Source organism: Andrographis paniculata, unplaced genomic scaffold (genome assembly GCF_009805555.1).
Source record: "Andrographis paniculata isolate CXL003 unplaced genomic scaffold, ASM980555v1 Contig69END, whole genome shotgun sequence".
NCBI classification, from domain to species: domain Eukaryota; kingdom Viridiplantae; phylum Streptophyta; class Magnoliopsida; order Lamiales; family Acanthaceae; genus Andrographis; species Andrographis paniculata.
The window spans coordinates 7464445-7487528 of NW_026137605.1; the positions used below are offsets into that span (position 1 = coordinate 7464445).

Genomic DNA, 23084 nt, shown 5'->3' on the forward strand with positions numbered 1-23084 from the left:
TTGTTGAAGTTGATTGAAGATGCCTTTTCTGACGGATTTGAATCCTTTAAATAGCCTTTCAGAGAAAACGGTTTGAACCGCCGTCTGGTCGGTTACAGCAACCGCTGTCAACCGACCACCAATTTCTCCTCTATTGACACGTATTACAACTTCCTTCAACCGTTCCCACCAGTCACAGAACTCAGACCTGCCTCTTACCCGACCTGCCTGTCCACTGCCAAATTTCTTTTGCCCGACTTCGTCCTTCGCCCGACCTGCTTCTTCGCCCGACCTCACTTGGGCCGACCTCCGCATCAGCCGCCCTCCGTCTTTGACCGAAGACCTCCGCGTCTGTCCGTACATCTTCCTTGCCCGACCTTCCTCTTGACAGACCTCCGCGTCTGCCCGACCTTCCTCTTGACAGACCTCCGCGTCTGCCCGACTTCGCCTTCCATCCGATCTACGGTTTACCCGACTTGGGTACACCTTTTTTTTTTAGACTCCGCCCGACCTTTCTTCCTTTTCCCGACCTTTATTCTGCCCGACCTCCAGACCTTTTGGCTTTCATTCAGACCCTACCCAGAATCCTACTGCCACTTACTATTATTATTATTTTTTGTGCTTAACAGAAATATATATACTTTCTAACTGGACGGACGGAGGGGGAAGGAGTAATTTGGATTTAAAAATCAAACCAAACATCCTCTATGCTTAAACTAATATTCAACGAACAAAATATAAACGCCTATTATTGTACTTGAAATAATTAATTTTCAAACAATAGTCAACTAAATTGCCTAACTCAAAAAATAAAAATAAAAATAAAAATTCAAAATTGCAATAGAGTATACAACCCATTACAGCTGTCCCCAGTGAATTGATTTTACCTAGTTGTCCTTGTTCTACTTACCTACACAGAAATTTCAACGAGTTGTTTGTATTTACTTTCGACATTTTTTTTTTTTTAATTTCTTTTCCGAATATATATTTAATTTATTGAAATATACTGTATTTGATTTGGTCGTGTTTTTATAGGAAATAATTACTAGGTATTGAAATTGTGATAGAACAAAAAAAAATTATTTGATATTTTAATATAAATATCTTATCTAAAAGGGAAAAATCCGATAGAATTAAAAAATAACAAGATGCAGATGCAATGCCAATTTTTCCATAAATTGCTGTTATTAATAATATTTTCTGCAATTTTAACTAAATGTATTTATTTGCAATATTAGTGGATTGACTCAAGCAATAAATTACGGGAAATAAATAAATAAAATAAAATAATTAATATTTGAGAGGAGTCGGCAACTTCCTCCAAGTCCTCCGCTATATAAACGACGTCGTTCAGCGCTGCCCTCTTACCACGCAGACTTCATTCTACCCTTTCCACACAGTCGCGCAGAGTCGATCGAAGGGCGGAGCGGAGCCATGGCGGGGGAGAGAGTGACACCGGTGCTGAAGGACGAATTGGATATTGTGATTCCGACGATCAGGAATTTGGATTTCCTGGAGATGTGGAGGCCCTTCTTTGAGAAGTATCATTTGATCATAGTTCAGGATGGGGATCCGTCGAAGACGATCAAGGTGCCCGAGGGTTTTGATTACGAGCTCTACAATCGGAATGATATTAACAGGATTCTCGGCCCCAAGGCGTCCTGCATCTCGTTCAAGGACTCTGCGTGTCGGTGCTTCGGTTATATGGTCTCCAAGAAGAAGTATATTTATACTATTGATGATGATTGCTTTGTGAGTATGCTGTTGCTTTGATTCGCTTTTACTTTTTTCGGTTTATGCTTTCCTTGGTTATAATGTTTTGCGGATCGTTTATCACAGATTTGAATTTGGATCTTGGCGGTATTTAAGTATTCTGTGGTTTCGAGTTCCTTTTTATTTTTTTGGTGAAAATTGTCTGGATTTTGAACTCTTATTAGCTTGTGTTGATTTGAATTGGACGTGCTGATCTGTGAGATTTGTCTGGATTTTGTGGCTGTTTGTTTGCTTTTTCTGATTTCGACATTGTTACCTATCTTGAAGTTAATTGTGCTGTGGTTTGCTGCTTGAAACAATTTGATCTGCTTGAAAATCTGGTATTCTTCTTTGTCATCTAAATGTATTTTCCAGATGTGTAAGTAGAATGTTTATTACACAAATAATAGATCTGTAGTTGAGTGTCGGTTTGCTGTACTTTGTACTGTCTGATCTTAAATCCGAAGCTTCCCTTTTCTTGATTGGCAGTCCATTCTCTTGAAATCTCAAGTTTTGTCAGATTCTGTAATCATAAGTTTGTGTCTTTTTACACCAAATTGGTTAAGGTCCCATTACTAGTTTAACTACTCAATTCCAACTGATCTACCGGGATCTAAAAAAAATTCCATCCCTTGGGCTAATTCAGACTGCACTAGATAAATTTCTTGATTCATTTGTTTAGCAAATGTGTAATTTAGCTGATTTGCTAGTCTAATGTAGAGTGGAGTTTGTAACTTTGTTTCTTGATTGCATATGCTAATTTTTCCACAATATTTCGATTGATGGCATGTCAGGTTGCCAAGGATCCATCTGGCAAAGACATCAATGCTTTGGAGCAGCACATACAGAACCTCTTGACTCCATCCACTCCACATTTCTTCAATACCCTTTATGATCCTTACAGGGATGGCGCCGACTTCGTCCGTGGTTACCCCTTCAGTCTTCGCGAGGGAGTTCCCACAGCTGTCTCCCATGGCCTGTGGCTCAACATCCCTGACTACGATGCCCCCACCCAGCTTGTCAAGCCACGGGAGAGGAACACCAGGCATGATCTGCTATAACAATAGAATAAATTTGCTCCACAAATTCAATGCTTTTGCTAACTTCATTTCACACGTTGTTGTGTTTGGTTTTCCAGATATGTCGATGCTGTTCTGACAATCCCCAAAGGCACCATTTTCCCTATGTGCGGTATGAATTTGGCATTCAACCGTGACCTCATTGGCCCTGCAATGTACTTTGGCCTTATGGGCGATGGTCAGCCAATTGGGCGCTACGACGACATGTGGGCTGGCTGGTGCACCAAGGTATCAAACTATCTGCTCCGTTGCTCTGTTTTTACTCTGTTTATGATCCCTTTAAGACATTTACATGATTTATAATGTGGATTGAAAAATCTCAGGTTATATGCGACCACTTGAATCTCGGGATCAAGACAGGTCTGCCGTACATTTGGCACAGCAAGGCGAGCAACCCATTTGTGAATCTGAAGAAGGAATACAAAGGCATCTACTGGCAGGAAGAAATCATCCCATTCTTCCAATCCATAGTTCTCCCCAAGGAGAGCAAGACTGTTCAGGACTGCTACATTGAAATTTCGAAGCAAGTTAAGGAGAAACTCTCCTTAGTCGATCCGTACTTCACGAAGCTGGCGGATGCCATGGTGACTTGGATCGAGGCCTGGGATGAGCTCAACCCTTCAGGAGATGCATCTGTGAAGGTCCCCAATGGTGCCCCCGCCGCCAAATAGAGCTGAGTTCAGGCAACCTTACAACCTTAGTATTTATTTCACTACTGCATTTTTTTCGTCTTTTTTGGTCATGAGCTGATTCCGGATATGAACTTGGATTTTGAGGAGGAGTGACTTGATTCACTATGTAACTTTACTTTATTTTAAATTATTGGTATTATTATTATTATTATTATTATTATTGTTGTTGTTTATTTTATGCAAGGTTGGGATTATAAGACTCGAATTGGTGACTTAGTAGCAGTCATCAGTACACATCAACTTGACCAGTTCTTAAGGCGTTTGTTGTGCTCATTATTTTGATAATAATAATAATAAGAATAATGTTTTGGTAGATCCCATGTTGTGTAGATCCGTCTGTGTGAATGTTGTCTTAGTTTCTCTCAACACATTTCATTTGATTAATTGTCAGCAGGGAGATTCCCAGTGTGGCCCAGTTTTCTTCTCTTCTCTTTTGGGACCATTCCAAATTATAACAACCCCTACTACCCTGCTGGCTGAAAGAAGCCAGCCATATCTGTGTTATCTTATTCATTTTGGAAATTATGCAGTAAGGCCAAATTGGAATGCAAATTAACTACGTACATACACATAAATATATTTATGAGGTAGACAAGGTAGTAAATTAATTAGTTAATGAGGTAGGGTAGGGGGTAGGTGGTGGGTGTAGTGTATAATAGTGCATACCCGGAATAGAAACGAAGCAGAGGCAGCCATACAAGATATGATAAATCATCAAATCCATATAAAGACACACACATTAGTATATATACAGGGGATCGTTAAGCTGTCGATTTGAAAAAATCAGCATGATGCACTCGTTATATATATATATATATAGCACACATTAGTATTACACACAACACATGCGTTGTATATAAATAAGTGTTTTGTATATGGTATTTTAATAATAAGTGTGCCGTATATAAATATGTCATGGGCTAAAATCAACTGTTGTATGTGTTGTTAGTTCATGCGTTGTATTTGTATTATATTAAGTCCATAGTAATATTGTGTACTGTCTGTATTGTGTACTGTCAGACAGTACAAATAGTATTGTGTACTGTCAAGACAGTACACGATGTGCTGTTAACACTATAGCATGTATTTTTTATTCATGTGAATATATTTGTATTATATTAACATATGCAGTGTGTTGTTTATAGTAATATTCTATGTTGTATAATAACACACGATGTACTGTTTAGAGCAGTGTTGTGCTAAATATTAAATTGAGCACTGTAGTCGCAGCGATATATATATATCTCAAAACCAAGACAGATCCAGCCAAGACAGGACTGTGTAGAGATCCAGAACATAAACCGGGTTCGGATCCGGGTCCAGGTGGGCCGTGCAGAAGAAGGCCCAGCTAGGAAAAATTGGTTTTCACTGACAAAGAATGCTGTGGGAAACAATTGTAAGATGAGATTAGTATTCCATCTTTGGCAATCGAAACTGACAACTCCATCATCGCTATTATTATTATTATTATTATTATTACTATTACATTCAGATACCAAACCCTAACCCTAATTATTTTTGAAAATATTAATAAAATTTAGAAACCCTTCATCAGCTGTCCTTTTGAGTGATTGTGACACATGATCTTCCCTCCTGTCGACTTCAATTCTACTTCTCACAGAAACACATACACAAACTTGGACATTTTTTTCCTAACAAGTACTACACATATAAATGTGATCATTTTAGTTAAAAAATATACTATAACTTCATCAGAATTAAATTATATTATAATCTGTAGTGTTTTTGACGTATATGGTTTGATGAGGCCAGGCCAGGGGGGAGACAGGGGGCTAGTGCATTCAACATCTGCAGGTTATAATCATCATATCTATATGTACATACATACAGTCACTCACACCAACTTAACAACCCCACACACACACACACACACATATAAAATACTCTCTTCGTCCCATATCTATATATCCATTTGTTTTTTATACGGAGTTTTAGAAATATTAGTATTATATTGGGATAAAGTAGAAATAAAAATAAAAAGATTAAATTACCCCTATTAGTATTGTATGATATAAAGGTAATGACATTTGTGTAATATATTGTAAATTGAAAGGGTATTTGTAATATTAGGTAGACAATACAATTACTAAAAAAGAAAATAGATACTTTACTGTGAGATGGACCAAAATGAAAAAATGGATAGATTGTTAAGGACGGGAGACTAGTAAATATTAATATTATGATATGTCTTGTTATTGCATTGTCCTATTATATATCGTAATTGCGTAATCAAACCGTTAGTTGATTTGTTTTATCGAGAGATTCCTAGGAATGGTTTAATTTAATTAATTATATATGCAGTGTACACTTGTATCAAGAAAAAGACTACTCATCTTTAATTTAAAACGCCCAACTTTTATATACACACATACATATATGTATTACTATTTTCGTTCAAAATTAATACATCCATATAATTTAATTACAACAAAATATTTCTATGAGTAAAATTGTTATCATCCTATTTACACACAAAAAGTAAATTTATAGACATTCAAATTGGTAAAAATTTGTGAAGATTTAGTTTAGGATTTAGGGTTTAGGGACGGAGGAAATATCTTTTTTTTTTTAAAAATACACTGTCCAAAAAATAAAATTTGAGAGATTTTGGGTAAAGAAACACTCATATTGGTTTATAAATAATTCATGCATACATATATAGAGATATATATATATATATACACACATGTGTATGTGTGGGTGAATACTTATAGCCATTACAACCTATCTTCCTCGGCTAGAAATCTTGAGGCTGGCTGTTAATTAAATTGCCTGTTCAAGAAACCCTAACCCTAACCCTTTTTGCACCTGCAATGAATTCTTCTGTTCCTATAAATACTCTCATGTAGCGTTTGCCTTTGCTTATCAGTATCGCCACTGGATTTTTCCATACATATACACACACTATATATATATATATATATATATATAGCTCTAGCCATGGATTTGGTTCAGTCATCAGAACATCTTTGCTATGTTCGCTGCAACTTCTGCAACACTGTTCTTGCAGTATAATTATTTCTCATCATCAAGAACTACTACATCAATCTATTTTATTTCATTTTAATTTTCTGCTAAATTAATTAATTTATGTATTTACTGATTAAATTAATGAAATATTGATATCATCAGGTGGGAATTCCATGCAAGAAGTTGCTGGAGACAGTAACGGTCAAATGTGGGCATTGCAGCAACCTGTCCTTCCTCAGCACCCGGCCGGCGCCGGCGGCGGCCCACCAAAGCTTCATGGATCATCAACCACCAAATCTTCATCAGGTGACTGCAATTAATTAATTTTATGGGAAATTAAAAACTTAAGGAAAAATTAATAAATTAATTGGAAAGAAATGTAGGGCTTTTGCAGTGAGGTTAAAAAGGTAAATTCTTCTTCGACGACGACTACTACATCCGGCGGCGATCAGCCATTGTCCCCAAAAGCCCCTTTTGTGGTGAAACGTAAGTATGCGAATTCAAGATTGCCCTTTACATAATTACCATATACTTCCTTCTAATTCCCCCTAAAATTATATCACTTCGTTTTTTTTTTAAAAAAAATAATTTGTTCATTAAATTTATGTCTCATAAACAATTTTATCTACTTATATTTTATTACCCAACTTTAATAAATAATACTTCCCCATTAAAAAAAATGTGCTCATATTTTTAGAAATGAGTTTAATAAAAACATATACTTTTGGTTATTTTTTTATATTTATGGTTAAAAAACATATAAAAAGTTGGACGATTTGTTACTAAATAAAAAAATTTGAATAATTATAAGAGACCGACGTAATAAGAAAGTGAAAAAAAAAAAGAGACGGGAGAGTAACAAATATGCCACTATTATTATTATTATTTTTATTTACCATATCGTTTTTTTCAAATTCTTTAATAATTTATTTTTAATAATACCCCTAATTTATTTTTTTATTTTATTTTAATATTAAAATATTATTACATTCTTAGTTTTTGTGTCCAACCAAATATAAGTAAGTTTTTTCAGTTAGTTTTTGTGTCCAACCAAATATAAGTAAGTTTTTTCAGATGGAAAAAGTATCTATTTAGTTTTTTTAATCTAACTCTTTTTTTGCCTCCTTTTTCCTTTTTTGAAAATGTGCAGCTCCGGAGAAGAAACACAGACTTCCATCTGCTTACAATCGGTTCATGAAGTGGGGAGCATATAATATATATATATATATATAATTAATTTAGTTTGTTGTGATTAATATAGGATTAGTTATTTATAATTATTGTTTTTTAATATAATGTCTTTTTACGTTATGCAGAGAGGAGATTCAGAGGATAAAGACAGCGAACCCCAAGATACCTCATCGGGAGGCTTTCAGTGCTGCTGCAAAAAATGTAAGAAGACCCTTTTTAAAAAAAAAAAAAAATACTCCTATGTAATGAAAAGCTAACACACACACACACACACCTCTTTAATTAATTATTTATCTCTTTCTCATCAATCTCTTATGTATTTTAATTTGATGAATGCAGTGGGCTAAGTACATTCCAAGCAGTAGTACTCCACAAGGGTTTGCTTCCTCCTCCAGCAGTAGCAGCAGCAGCAGCAACAATGGAGTAAAAACAATCTTTTACAGTTTATGATAAATAATAAATAATGAATTATGGAATTGCTAAATGAATCGAAGTTGGATTATTTCATGAGGTTAACTATTAATTAGAAATGTGAATCTGGAAAAATGACAAGAAGCTGCTAAAACTATCTATATATAATATTTGCAATATTGCAATTGACGAGGTCTCTCTGGTTACTAAAAAATGCTTCATAACTAACTAATTCTATTGCAAATCAAATTAAACAGTACTTCCTCGGTCATGCAAATGTGTGCTCATTTGATCGGATATGAATTTTAATAAAAGTGAGTAATAATTGTTACTTTTTCTTTTTATAGTTAAAAAAAAGTACAAAAGTATAATATTGTACTTAAAAAAAAGAAACGATAACATTTTTTTATGATAATTCAAAAAGAAAAATGAACATAGATTTAAATGACGGAGGAAGTAGTACGTAATTATTATTCCTTGTAAGTGTCTTATATTAGAAATTTGAGGAAAAATAATGAGATTGTCTTATTGATCATCAAAATAAGGGACCTATATATAGGCAATACAAAACAGACTCGATAGACTCAAATTTAAGTAATCTAATTTACGGATAAGACCAAATCTAAATCTAAATCTACTAAATCTAAAACTGAATATCTAAAATATCTCAACATCCCCTCAAACTCAAGTGGTATAATAGAAACCAACTTGAGTTTGATAAGAAATTTGAATATAAACACAAAAAGAAAACATTAATAAAATTAGCAGTTGACTCTCCACCCACCGGAGCAAAAAACGAGATGACTCTCCACCGGAGTTGAAAACGAGATGACGCTCCACCGAAGGCGAAAACGAAATCACTCCATCGGAGCCGAAAACGATATGACTCCACCGGAGCCGAAAACGACATGACTTCACCGGAGCAGAAAACCACATAACTCCACCAGAGGCGAAAACGAAATGGCCGAAAACGAGATGACTCCACCGGAGCAAAAAAAGATATAACTCCACTGGAGTCGAAAACGAGATGACTCCACCGGAGCCGAAAACGATATGACTCCACCGGAGTCGAAAACGAGATGACTCCACCGGAGCCAACAATAACATGACTCCACCGGAGCCTAAAACGACATGAAACACTCCACCGGATCTGAAAACTTTCAGATCGCACGCAGGCCACAGACAGGATAGATGACAGATCGCAGACAGATTTCAGATTGCATGCAGAAACAGATAGGCAGTGGACAGATGACAGATCGCAAACGAGACAGATTCACAAAAAGACATACTTGCAAATGCATGATCTCAAAATCACAAGACCTCCGGGTACAATCTAGGTTGAATGTACCCGGAGAAATACGGATTGATAGGCTATATCTACGGCATAAGATAAATAGGCTCTGATACCATGTTAGAAATTTTGGGAAAAAATAATGAGATTGTCTATTGATCATCAAAATAAGGGGCCTACATTTAGGCAATACAAAATATACTCGATAAACTCAAATCTAAGTAATTTAATCTACGAATAAGACCAAATTTAAATCTAAATTTACTAAATCTAAAACTAAATGTCTTAAATATCTCACCACCTTAATCTTCAATTACTTTTAGTTCACAACTTTTCATTGTCTTCTTTTACCTATTTGATTCCCTCCCACCAATTTAAGGAACATTTTCTCTTCTCTTCGCTTCTCTCCCAACTATTGGATGGATATATATATATCGATCATGTTTAGGACCAAAAGGAAAATGTGTTGTAAAATATACCACTTCCATTTCAAATCAATTACGACACATTTTTTTATATTGATCTTAAAAAAGTAGTGATATATGTTTAATAATAATAAAATATTGGCAATAATTGTTAAGTATCCCTTTGATAGTAATTTCAGTAATTTCTCAAAAACATTCATAATGTTTCATAGTACCGCAACATGCTAAACACAGTACAAGAAGATGTTTATTGGTATTCAATAATATATTTTGGTTTAGTATGTGTCAATGTTTATTCATCATTTTATGTTTGTTTCAATAAATTTTGGTGGAAAACACGTTTAGAGTGTCTTTTTTGTGGCAATTTTTATATAAAACTCGTAATGTTTGATAGTACAGTAACATGCTAAATACAATACAGAAAGATATTTGTTGGTAACATGCTAAATATAGTATAGAGAGATACTTGTTGGTATTCAATAAAATGTTTGGTTCAGTAAATGTTTATAATACTTTGTTCATAATATTTTACAATTAAATCATGAATGAACTGACAAAAAATCAATCTTCTTATTTGCATTATGCTATTTATTTGTTATCGTCCTTTTATAATTTTTTTCTCTCAAAGTTATTGATTTATAGAAGATGAAATGTTGAATAATGAAAGATGAAATATTGACTACATACAGAGAAAAATTCTGTAAATTTACCTATTGGTATGTAGTTCTTGTTTGTTTGGTATGTCGTATCAAACGTAATAGAATTTTCAAACAATGAGTAGTCTTTCCTTATTTGAGCATCTAACCAGAATATATTAGCAATCTTATCTTCAGAATCCATTTCAGTTTCATAAAATAAAAAAAAAAATTATCCACTGATCTTTGATTGAAGTATTGCAGTAATATATTTATTTTGCTCTCTTTAAAAATTTCTTTCTTTGATTTTTCAAATCCAACTTAAAAAATCCCACTTTTTTTTCTTTCCTCCGCGGCTATTTTCATCAAATCAGATGATGATCTAATCAATATTTTGTCTTTTTAATTTGTATTTCGAATAATTAAGTGTGATTCATCAATGTTATGGTTGAATACAAGCATGTGCTTGTATTTGTTAGGTTGTAGATCATGATTGTGGTTGTCTTCAAAGTATGTCACTTTGTATCTTGTAATTTTCTTGTCGAGTTGAAGCCGTATAATTTAATTGCAGTTTGTTCTCGTCTTATGATTATGATGCATTGTCTTGATCTTTTCTAACTTGTTGCATTCTTTTGGATGAATATCGGGATGATCTAGTTTCGTATTGTTTTCTTCTTTTAACCCCGCTTTGTTGCAATAATATTTCATGTATTTTATCTTATACGGATAATTCTTGAATTTTTTCTATATTTTAATTCTAACTGAAAAGCTCATGTTGTGTTCATACTCACTATAGAAATTGTATACATCTTCCGATTTTGTAAATTTCATTGCATCAATTTATAGATAATGAAATATGTCAAACAATATGTTGTGTGTTTATTATAAAATATTTTCATATAAATTGAAAAATACCGAGTTTTGTATTTAAGCTTATCAAATGTCGTGTTATATAACATAATATAAGATACTTCTTCATGCATAGGTAAATATTGAAGTCAACTGAATGTGATGGTAACTTATTTTAATTAATAGTAATTTCGATGTTTTACTTAAAATATGATTGTTAATACATATCTACCAATACACTAGATAAAATTATAATAGTTTCGTTAATATCTAAATCTTGGAAAACTATAAAAACAATTAGATTAACACAATTTCTTAAATTATTATCAAATTTTGATTAAAAATGCAATAATTCAATACTCCCTCCGTCTCATTAATAAGTATCCAATTACTTTTTACGCGTAGTTTTAGGTATATTATTATTATATTGGGATATAGTATAAATAAAATAGAAATGACTAAAATAACCTTGTTAGTATGTGTGATATAAAGGTAATGACATTTGTGTAATATATTGTAAGTTGTAAAAGTATTTGTAATGTTAAGTAAATAGTACAGTTACTAAAAAAGGAAATAGATACTTTGTTATGGGACGAACTAAAATGAAAAAATGAATACTTTGTTATGGGATAGAAGGAGTATAATAAATTGAATCCAGTAAATGCAATCTAATAAATCGCATAAGGCATTGACGATTTCAAATCAATTGCTCATATATAACTTATGTGATTAAGCAATTTCCACTACATTCGGTATTGGCGAAGGCATTGAAGTATCTGAAACTGCAATTTTTTCGATATCTCTATTCCTTTTGATGGAATGATTGAAGTTGGAATAATGAAAAATTGATTTTGCTCGTCTTCATCGATGTCATCCATGATTTCTGTCGGAAGATTCTGGGTTGTTTTTCTACGACTGCCAAAGCAAAGGAGGATGGAGGATGGGGGCCTAAAGTGTTATATAAATTAGAATAATTTTTTTAAACCTCTAAATTAATACAAGCCAAATAAAAAATTATTATCCAATGACTAATATTCAATCAATATAATACTGAATTTTAGTTATCAACATGTAATCCCACCTATTTTATATAATATTCCCTCCGTCCCAAACATCGTCCAACATTTGCATTTGGCACGTGAATTTAGGTGGGAAGTATTAAGTACGGTAATTTGGGATAATTTGGATATTAAGTGATATGATTGAATAGATAAATGATTATTTGTTTTTTCATTTGAGTGATGTGATGGGATAAAGTGAAGTGTATATTAATAGATGTATATAAATATTATTAATTATTTCTAAATTTAGAAATATTGCAATGGATTTGAGAAAAAAAAAAAAAAAGTGTTTGGAAGAAGGAAGTATAATACTAGTAAGATCATTTTTGTATTTTTCTCTTAATTAAAAAAAAAAACCACCTTATATTTATTTAAGGTACCAGAAATAGGAGAAGTAGTAGGATATTACAAAGTTAATTTATATTTTATTAAACATATTTTTATTTTATGCTCCCTTTACAAGAATTTATATGAAGTATAATTAGTAAGTAATTAAAAAATAAATTAATAAAAATAATTATTATATAATAAAAATAATTATATATCAAAATTAAAATAAGTAAATAATTTAATTAAGATTTAAAAAATTATAAATTATAAAATGTAAAAATATATAATCATATTTAAAAACAAAAATAAAAAAAATAAAAAATAAAAATTTTACGTAAGACCGAGGGAGTAACTGCTTGATTAAAAAATAAGGATAGACACGTCATAGTCATGTCGCGAGTGAAGGCTTTTTGCACAAAAGATCTTCGTATAATATGCTCTTAACCAATCGAATGCGGGTCAAAGCCACCTCGTCCTCCTCCTCCTCCTCCACTCCACATACCTTAAAATAATTAATGCAAAAGATTCTCATCACACTAATTAAAGCTACGCTACCTCTGACCTAACAAGATTCCTTAAAAGATCATATCATGTCTCTGTCTCTCTTAATTATATCTAAATATTAACATTACCCCACGCTTAAGCACGCCAGCCTCCCTCCGTATATATTCAATTCAATTTATCACAAACATACTTACATACATTCACCTTTAAATTATAAACAAGTCCATGTAAATTGGAATATTCAATTTCATGCTCTAACAAACAATTAATAATAATATGACCCACAAATTCAAGCTTGTAAATAAAAAAGAGCAGCTTAGCTACCCTCATCGTCTCCCTACGTATTTCTGCTGTTCCACTCTTTGCAGATTCAACGACAGCTCCAGCAAATCCACCGTCCCGCCGCCGCCATCGACGCTCCACGGCATGCTTACGATCGGAGCATCCGATGATTGCGGTGACAGAAGAGAGAGAGCACGGCTGGAATCCGAAACCGATAATGTCGTCTGATTCCAGGAAGATAATTTTGAATTCGGACAATAATCTGTCGCCGGAGCCGGCCCGGAAAATTGAGATGTCAGACTCTGTTCATCTTCCAATTTCAGACGCTTTTCCGGCCGGTTGTCGCATTTAAGACCGAAGATATCGCCGGGCAGAAGCCCCGATAAAAGTAACGAGGCCTTTGCCTCATTCATCGCAAAGTACGTCGAGCCTGCAATGCAGTCGATAAACGTAAAGATCTCGATCAATCGAACCAATTTCGATCTGCCCTGTTATTACAATAAATGTCTGTACTCATAGCGGCGAATTGGTTAATACCTAAGTAAGGATTGAATTGGGGCTTACGGCGGCGCTGATTGTGGCCGGCGAGGCGTCTACGGCAGCTGCGCTTACCGTCATCGAAGTCCGACAGGACGTGGAACCTACGAGATGGTTAATGAACAAGAAAACTCAATCCAATTTGCAGATTCTAATGAGGAAATGAACACAATTAGGTACGAGGGTTGTTTAATTACCGGCTGCATTGCTGACAGAACCTCTGGTGGATTGAATTGACGACGACGACGGCGGTCTTGGAGTGAACATCGCAGACTTTGTGCCTTCTGTAGTAATCCTTGGATGAACTCAAATCCTTGCTACATCCATGGACTTGGCAGGTCGGAATCTGCAGATTCGTAGCTGTCCGAGGGGATCTTGATCGAATTTCCATTGGAGCTGATAACTTGTCATCGTTAATTGAGCTCGTGAATTTCATTAATGGATTCAATGCGATGGTTGAATCAAATTGGAAATCTGTTGCTTCATCTGGAAAAAACACCATTTCCTTACCCTCAATAGACTCCATTTTCCCCTTTTTAAAACCTCAATTGAATTTCATTTGATCCTAACCCACGAATCTAAAAATATTTTTGAAGAAATGAAATCAAGAACACACAATCTATATGCTAATTTGCTCCAAAATTCAACACCCAACTGTATAACAATACCATTAACCCTAAAGTAAGGAATTCAAGAAACCCAACCTGTAAATAAGAAGGAATTGAATCAACAGTACGTTAGAAGCACAAAAATACACAATAAGGCAACAAATTAAAAGATTACACAAACCTATATGCACACATATGTATATATATATATATATATATTCCCAGAACTTACAAGATCAAGAAGCAGTAAAGAATAATATCCAGAGAGAGAGAGATAGAGAGGTAGCTAGTTGGTGCTAGCTCAACCCCCAAGAATGAAGAAATTAGCAAAGAACCCACAAACAAACAAACTTGGAGAACAAGCTAAAGTTGTAAAAACTAATTATGATAAATCCCACTAGAGGAGGAGAACAATCAAGAAACATAACAAGGTACAAACTAGAAAATTAAGGCAAAAGATTTCTTCATGTTAAAAACAAATTAAACAAAAGCAAAGCAGACAAGGAAGAAGATGAGAGGTGAGGGAGAGGGGGATATGAGATATCTATGAAAAATGAATAATGAATGCTTACCTGGTGAACAGTGAGTGAAGAGATGGGGGGAAAGGGACTGGTGGGTGGTAATGAACGAAGCGTACGTACAGTAAAGTTGATACATAGATTTCTATTTTTTCTTAATTTTGAATGAGCTGAGTTTGAACCAGAAACAGGGAAGAGAGGTGAGTGGGTGGGTCTGCCAGACTCCCCATCATTTCAACTTAAGTAAATATATTCCCACTTGTGAAATAAAAAAAGATGAGCAGTGAAGTAGTGTAGTGTGTTTGCAAGACTTCTCAAACTCCTTTCTTAAATCACTATATAAAGCTATCTATGTGTCTGTTTTTCAAAAAAAAAATATATTCTTTCCGTCCAAAATTTAGATAAAATATAATTAATAAGTAATTAAAAAATATATTAATAAAAATAATTATAAATTAAAATTAAAATAATTAAATAATATAATTAAAATTAAAAAAATTTAAATTTTATATTTTAAAATATAATTAAAGTGTATAATCAATTTAAAAAAAAAAAAAAACCCACAAAATATGTGGGAAGGAGTGTATATTTTTTTTTTGTCAATTCACAAAATTATGAGTTTTTTTTTCAATAATATTTTTTTAATTCTCAATATATATAATTATACGTCATGTATTATCATCTTATAACAAATAAATATTTAAAATAAAATATTCTTTCCATTTCAAAAGATTTGTTTTGTTTTTTCATTTTTGTTTTTCTCAAAACAATTATTTTACTACTCAAAAAAATGTTGATAATTGCGGAAATATGTCGCAAATTTTAATCCGTGACAATTAAAAGTCACGGAAAGTAATTTCGTGACAAATTTATGTCACAACTTTTTGCTTTGACTATTCCGTAAGTAATATTTGCAGAAAAAGCTACAAATAATTTTTCCTAACTATTTAAAGTAATGTCTTATGTAACGAAAATGTTCAAGATATTTATATTCTGTGTCTTTTGACTATTTCGTCACAAAAATTGTCACGAAATTTTTTCTTGACTATTTTAAGTTGCGGAAAAAATAACCAAAATATTTCCAACATTTTAAATTATTACAGATATTGTCATAATATAATTTTCATAACTTTTTAAAATCAAATGTCACAACATAAGTAACGAAAACAAGTATAAATTTTTCTTATTATTGTTTGTAGCTATTCAAAGTAATAACAAAATAATAAAATCATCTTCAATATCTTTATTCAATATCGTTCGTACCTATTCAGTTTTTTGTTAAAAATTCATTATGATATATTAAATAAATATGTATATATTTTTAAAAGATAAATTTATAATCAATAATATTTATATAGTTAAAATATAATAACAAACAAAAAATATTATAATATAATTATACTTTTTTTTCAAAAATATAAAATCACGGAATTGTTACAACTTTCGCTAATATAAAGTCACAGAGGTGTAATGGTATTATTTTGTAACTTATTGTCACGAAAATGTCACAATTATAAAATATTCACGAAATTTTGTTGCAGCTTCTGTTACTATACAAAGTCTCGGACATGTCATGGTATTATTCTATAACTTATTGTCACAAAAATGTCACTACTTAAAAAAAGTCACCAGCAAAATTCCACGGAAATGGTTCCGTATATTTTTCCGTGACTTTTTTGGTAAAAAGTCACCAATTTGTATTAAAACCGGTACTTTTTTTACCGCAACTATAGCCTAATTTTCTGGTAGTAATTTGTTTCCTTATTTAGCAGTCGTGGTCCCCACTTTATAACAAAATTATTCCTACTTTTTCATATTATCCCTAATTATTACTTTAACATACTCTTTAAAATCCTTTAAAAAATAAAGGCATTTTAGTCATTTACATTCTACTTTATACCCACTTTCAATTAAATACTAGTATTCCTTAATTCTTCTTTTGGAACGAATGGAGTATTATTTTTATATTTCATATACAATTTTTTAAACCATATATAAAAAATTCAAAAAAAAATTTCAAATCAAAATAATAAATAAACAAACTATATATGTTCATTGGAATTGAATATAACTCTTAATAAATATATTATTATATTGATTAATTATGATATAAAATATGAGTATTTTCAAACAAGTAATTGAGTGAATTTTGAGAAAAATTTTGATAAAATGAATGTAATGACATTTTATATCGAAGACTATAAATTAAACAGTTGGGTAAGAGTTATTTTTTATAAACAAAAAAATATAAATATGGTGGAAAGATGAAATAATATTTAATTAATTTTTTTTATTTCTGATAATATTATATTAAATAATTATTTTATTATAGATAATATTCAAAATTCATTGTATATATAAAATATTATTCTCTTCGTCCCTTAAAAATTTAAGTTTTTTATTTTATTTTGGTATGTTCCATACCAAATTATATATTTTCTTTTTAATAATTGTACTATCTACTTAACATTAAAAATATCATTATAATTTAAAATATATTATACAAATGTCATACTTTTATATCATACAATACTAGTAAAGTTAGTTTAGTCGTTTTACTTTTATTTTTACTATATCTTAATATAATACTAATATTTTTAAAACTTCGTGAAAATAAATAAATAAATACTGGACAAATAGAGTACATCATTATTTATTTATATTACTATAATAAATATATATTTAAATTTAAAATTTTATTATTTAAAATTGAAATTTCAAACAAATAATAAAAAAAGCAGATGAGCTGGAAATATAAAATTTGTTTGGTCTGTGGTTTAAAATTAAATATTGATTTAAATCTTTATTCAAATGATAGTATTGTGTATGAGATATTTGTGAAAATAAATTATATATATGTTTTATTGAAAATCAAATCACTTTAATAAATGATATTTCCAAGAGAGGGTTATATCTCTCGGTCTCCAGCGCTGACAGAAGGTTGTTTCCTCTCTGTGAGGGTTATATCTCCCTTGAATCTTAGTGTCACCTTTTTGTTTAGCGAATCGGATATTTTCTTTGATTTAAAGCTCGACACAGAGAAACCAATTGAGGAGATAATTGGATTTTCACTGTGGGCCGGTGTTTCCATCTTTCTCTTTGGTTTCGCTCCAGATTCGGAGTCGGTGCAGGACCAAGAGAACAGGCTCCATTACATGGTTGTTCATACTCACCAATCTCTAGTTCGTCATTCTGTCTCACTACCCATGGTGGAATGAAATAGTTTTGTCGAGCTACTCTTTCGCTTGTAAAATTGTGTTAACGTTGCTTAGAATATATTACTCTCTCATCGTCGATGTACCGACAATCCGTTATGGATGTAACTTTTTCTATTTCAATTTTTAAATTCGTTAATTAAGTAATGTTGAGCTTCCATTATTGTTTTTATAGGCACCATCACTAATCGGAACGATTAGTGATTGAAAGTCCTTCAACACGGGATCTCGAATTGGATGACTGGTGTATATTTTATAACTATTATGTTTTATTTACCTTGAAATAGAAATTTTTTAAATTCTATAACTCAGTGATCTTTGTAGTGTGAGAGTATTTGCCTTTCTGTTCATGTCTGGCATTGCAAATGTTGATAAGTTTGTATTGCAACTACATAGACGTTGTTTTACAACAACATAGTCAGGCGTGTATACACTCCCCACAAATCAACACGAGTCTTTCCAGCGTGCTTCTGTTCTCATCATCCGCACCCTAAGAGACTTCCCAGTGCGTCACCTATCCTCAAATTACTCTAGAGAAAACACGCTTAGCTTTAGAATTCTTTCAGTAGGGCTCCCAAAAAAGAATGCGCACATTGTTGACATGAGTAGTCTATTCAATCTATTTAACATCTATTCACTTCGGATGGCTTAATACCGGCCTATCCACACAAATGAGTTGGCCAAGCAACGGCCCAATTCCGAAGGTATTACAAAAATAAACATCTTTTTGTTCATTCAGATCATTTCTTCAAATGTACATAATAAGATATTCCAAACCTCAAGCCTCATATGTTTCGATTAAAGGGTGTCAATACTTGATTTGATCAACTCTCAATCAATCTCCAAGTTTGTAGGCAAGTTATTAGTTCTTTTCATAGTCGCTTTACCAATGTGAGGAAGTTTGTAATTATTTTCATCATTGCATACCATAATTTCCCTAAGACATGCCTATAAGCTTAAGAAAATATTATCCAATGTTGTATCGGTCAGTTTCTCAAAGGGTTTTGTAACAGCAGCCAACAATTTATCCACATTACTTGTTGTTGTTGAAACCTCTAATAATTGTATTGTCCGAAACCAGCCTAAGTTGTTTATGTTTGTATTAAGGCTATTTGAGAGCTATAAGAAAATGAAGTGGATATCAGAACCATCTATATTTGCAATCCTCTCGTAGAGTCTAAATTGTTATCATCACTTTGTGATTTAAAATGTATGTTTGGAAAGCATTTTAATCTTTTTAATTTTCTTTCTTATTCATACTAATATACATAAAATTATGTGCAAAAAATATTTCTATATCTAATCAAGAGATGAAGAAAGTATATATTGTTAAATATTAATAAGAATTTTTAAATAATTTATTTTCACTTTCAACCCTATAAAAATCCGGAGCGGTCAGCACATGATCCATAATATTGAAGCTAGGCGGAATCCTCGGTCTCTTAATTGGGTCGTGTCCTGATGTGCCTACACACAACGTGTATATACACATATGTGTATGTATAAATCGGTGTATATGTATAAATCAGGCTTTATACATGCACAGCGACTGATCTACATTGGGGCTTAGGGTCAATTGACCTTCCAAGCTCTTCTCAATTTTTTTTTAAATGTAATTTTTTAAATTTTTTATTTAATAATCAAATTTTTCCTCCAAATTTGAGATTAATATTCTACATAAACCTCCATATTGTTATTATTTTAATTTAGAATAATATATAATATTTTTATTTATAAATTTATTATATAAAAAATAAAATATTTTATCTTAAATATTGTTTCGGTTCATTTTTTTCTACTTCACAACTATATTATAGTGTTAATAAAAATTGAAAAAGTTAATATGACATCAAGTTGGTAGAAATGAGTCGACGAGAAATTTTTTATATTATTTTTTATACACACAGAAACAGTTGAATGTTTATTTTAAATAAAAAATAGATTCGAAATAGATTGAAACTAAAAATAAACAGTAAAAAAATAAAACAAATAAACATAACAATTTTACTCACGAAGCCGCAGAGCTGGTTCCGCCACTGTACATACACACATGTAAATATTACACATTGTTTGTAGGCATAACGGGACACAATCTGATTTTGGAATAGAGGATCCGATGGGCATTGAAATGAAAATTTTTCGTACATTTAGCTGCTTTTGGAATTCAAATATGTGTTTGTTTGGAGGATTTAAAAAATAAAATAAATTTATTATTCATATAAAATTTTCTTTTAAATATATAATTTTTTAAATACTATTAATTTTATTTAATATTATATTAAGTTTTACTATTTATGTAAAATGCTATATTATCTAAGTTCATCGTCAATCTATTCATTTATTTTTTGCATATTAACAATTGAATATTAATTATTATATCAAAACATAGTACAAATCAACGAAAAATGACAAAAATACTTTTATTGATATCTTATAATGCTAATGTAATGAATAAGAATATTTTTAATATTAAAAATAATAAAGTGAAATACAAATGGATAGATTGGCGGTGGACATGTAGTATTAATATTTATTTATATAAGTATCAAATAATTATTTTAATTAAAAATTTTATTATAAAAAAATCAAACTTAATCAAAGCCCAAAATAATACACCAGATTATTACGGTTGGTGGATTTTGTGTGTTTGATTTTGCATTCCACAGTAGAGTTGGTGCATTTCTTTGTTTCGTTTCATCTATTATGTTGATTGATGGAGGAAGTCTTGGATTTTATTATTTAGTAAATATCAAAAAATAAATAATAAAAAATATATAAGAAATATATTTACATTTTTGGGCCAACTCGTCACATCATAGGATTTTGAATTTGAATTTAAATTTTAATAGATAAATTTTTAAATTAAAATATTTATTTGATGTGATATAAATATAAAAATTTGATATTTTGTATTGTAAAAACAAAATATTAGTACTTATTTCAACATTGTTATTTTTTATTTTCGTCCGTGCCAAAATAAGGTTACTATTTCTTAATTTAATAACTGTACTACCTACATAACATAATAAATACCCTTCTAATTTATACTATATTACACAAATGTCATTACTTTTATATAACATAATACTAATAGGGGTATTTTAGTATAATATTCCGTCTATTCCACTTAACAATAATTTAGACAAAAGTATAGTAATTAAATAATTAATTTAGATAAAAAATATAATTAGTAAATAATTAAAAGTGTGCTTGTTTTGTTAGATTGTTTGAAAATATAATATTTTATATGAAATATGGGGAATTATGTAAGTAATATAGAAATTGTGAATATATGTGATATATTAATTTTTTTAGAAAAATGTGTAATTGTTTTTGGAAAATGAACACACTCTACAAATATATTACTCTCTCCGTCATTCAAATTTATTATCATTTTTTTTTTGGTTGTCATCCAAATTTATTCACGTTTCATTTTTTAGTAAAAAAATATCACTTTTCTTTACCAAAAATAAAAATAAAAATTTCTATTTTTACATATTTTTCCTAAAACCCGTGCCCGGTCAAATGAACACATAATTGGACGACAAAGGGAGTTGTAAAAATAATTATTTTACATTACAAATAACTATATATATATTAAAAATTAAGATAATTGATTAATTTAATTAATAAAAATTATAAATTATAAAAATAAAATATGATTAAAGTATATAATTATTTTTTAAAAAATAAAAATACTAACAATTTATTTGGATGGATCAAAATAGAAAATATAAACAAATTATTTATAAACATAAAGAGTATAATAAATAAACATTTAATTATGTTATTTGATATTTTAAAAAAATAAATAGAATAGTAAAATTAAATCTAAAACCAACAAACACATCCTAATTTTTAAATTTGTTTGTATAACATTATAATATATATTTTTTTATAGTTATAATAAGAATTAAAAAAAAAGTTGTGATTTTTAGTATTTAGAAAATTGTATTTTTATTCTTAATTATTAGAAATTATAAAAGTATTGTTAAAATAATTATTTTTTTATTTTTTTAAAAAAATTTCAAAAAAAATTATAATTTCAATTAGAACTGAAAATTATGAAAATATTATTAAAATATTTTTTTATTTATTAAATATTTATGTTTACTCCATCAGTTAAAATTATATTATTATATATTTTTTTTCTTGTCCTTTAAATTTATGAATGTTTGTTTATAATAAACAATTTTATTCACCATAATTTTATTATTCTTAATTTAACATATTATGACATCTCACAGGTCAATATGACGATATGAACAGTTTATTCGATCCATTTAATTATTATTTATTTTTGAATGGCCTATCCCCTACCCAGCTCCGAAATATTACACAAATAATAACTAATTTGTCACTATTTTTTTATTAACCTCAATCACTTTTATTATTATTATTATTATTATTATTTTATTTAATAAAATTCTCATAATGCTCATAATTTATTTTTTACCTATCCCCTAAAATATTATTCCCCCGTCCACTTGCGTCATAGTCACAAATCCAACCTCCACACCACCAGACTATCGGACACATACATTTATTTGATTTCTATTATTCGAGTTTTACTATACATAAAGATATAATTTAATATATACAATTATATCTATTGAATTTTTATATACAATTATAAAAACAAATACTATAATTTAATAAGAAATAATCTGTCATGGACCTTAAAAACTACAACTCCTAACCTCAAGCGCCAAGACGTGTTCAACCACTTAGGTT

At 30.6% G+C, this 23084-nt stretch overlaps 3 protein-coding genes across 4 annotated transcripts; 2 read left to right on the forward strand and 1 right to left on the reverse strand.

Moving 5' to 3' along the window:
- The first annotated feature begins 1330 nt into the window (after positions 1-1330).
- Positions 1331-3659, forward strand: LOC127263790 (probable UDP-arabinopyranose mutase 2). The gene is made up of 4 exons (XM_051293016.1): positions 1331-1731; positions 2526-2776; positions 2870-3038; positions 3134-3659. Exons 1-4 carry the CDS (start codon positions 1414-1416, stop codon positions 3479-3481), a joined length of 1086 nt encoding a protein of 361 aa, XP_051148973.1. The 5' UTR covers positions 1331-1413; the 3' UTR covers positions 3482-3659.
- Positions 3660-6423: 2764 nt separating this feature from the next.
- On the forward strand, positions 6424-8134 carry LOC127263989 (protein CRABS CLAW-like). The gene is made up of 6 exons (XM_051293314.1): positions 6424-6532; positions 6656-6799; positions 6877-6979; positions 7644-7692; positions 7810-7885; positions 8024-8134. The coding sequence occupies exons 1-6, from the start codon at positions 6464-6466 to the stop codon at positions 8132-8134; spliced, it is 552 nt and encodes a 183-aa protein (XP_051149271.1). The 5' UTR covers positions 6424-6463.
- A 5177-nt stretch (positions 8135-13311) lies between these two features.
- On the reverse strand, positions 13312-15350 carry LOC127263528 (squamosa promoter-binding-like protein 6). 2 transcript variants are annotated; one of them, XM_051292608.1, is made up of 4 exons: positions 15190-15350; positions 14207-14713; positions 14010-14113; positions 13312-13902 (listed from the first exon to the last, which is right to left on the reverse strand). In XM_051292608.1, exons 2-4 carry the CDS (start codon positions 14533-14535, stop codon positions 13517-13519), a joined length of 819 nt encoding a protein of 272 aa, XP_051148565.1. In that variant the 5' UTR covers positions 14536-14713; positions 15190-15350; the 3' UTR covers positions 13312-13516. The 2 variants fall into 2 exon arrangements, with proteins under 2 accessions (XP_051148565.1, XP_051148564.1); XM_051292607.1 differs by lacking the exon at positions 15190-15350 and adding an exon at positions 14850-15177.
- Positions 15351-23084: the final 7734 nt, after the last annotated feature.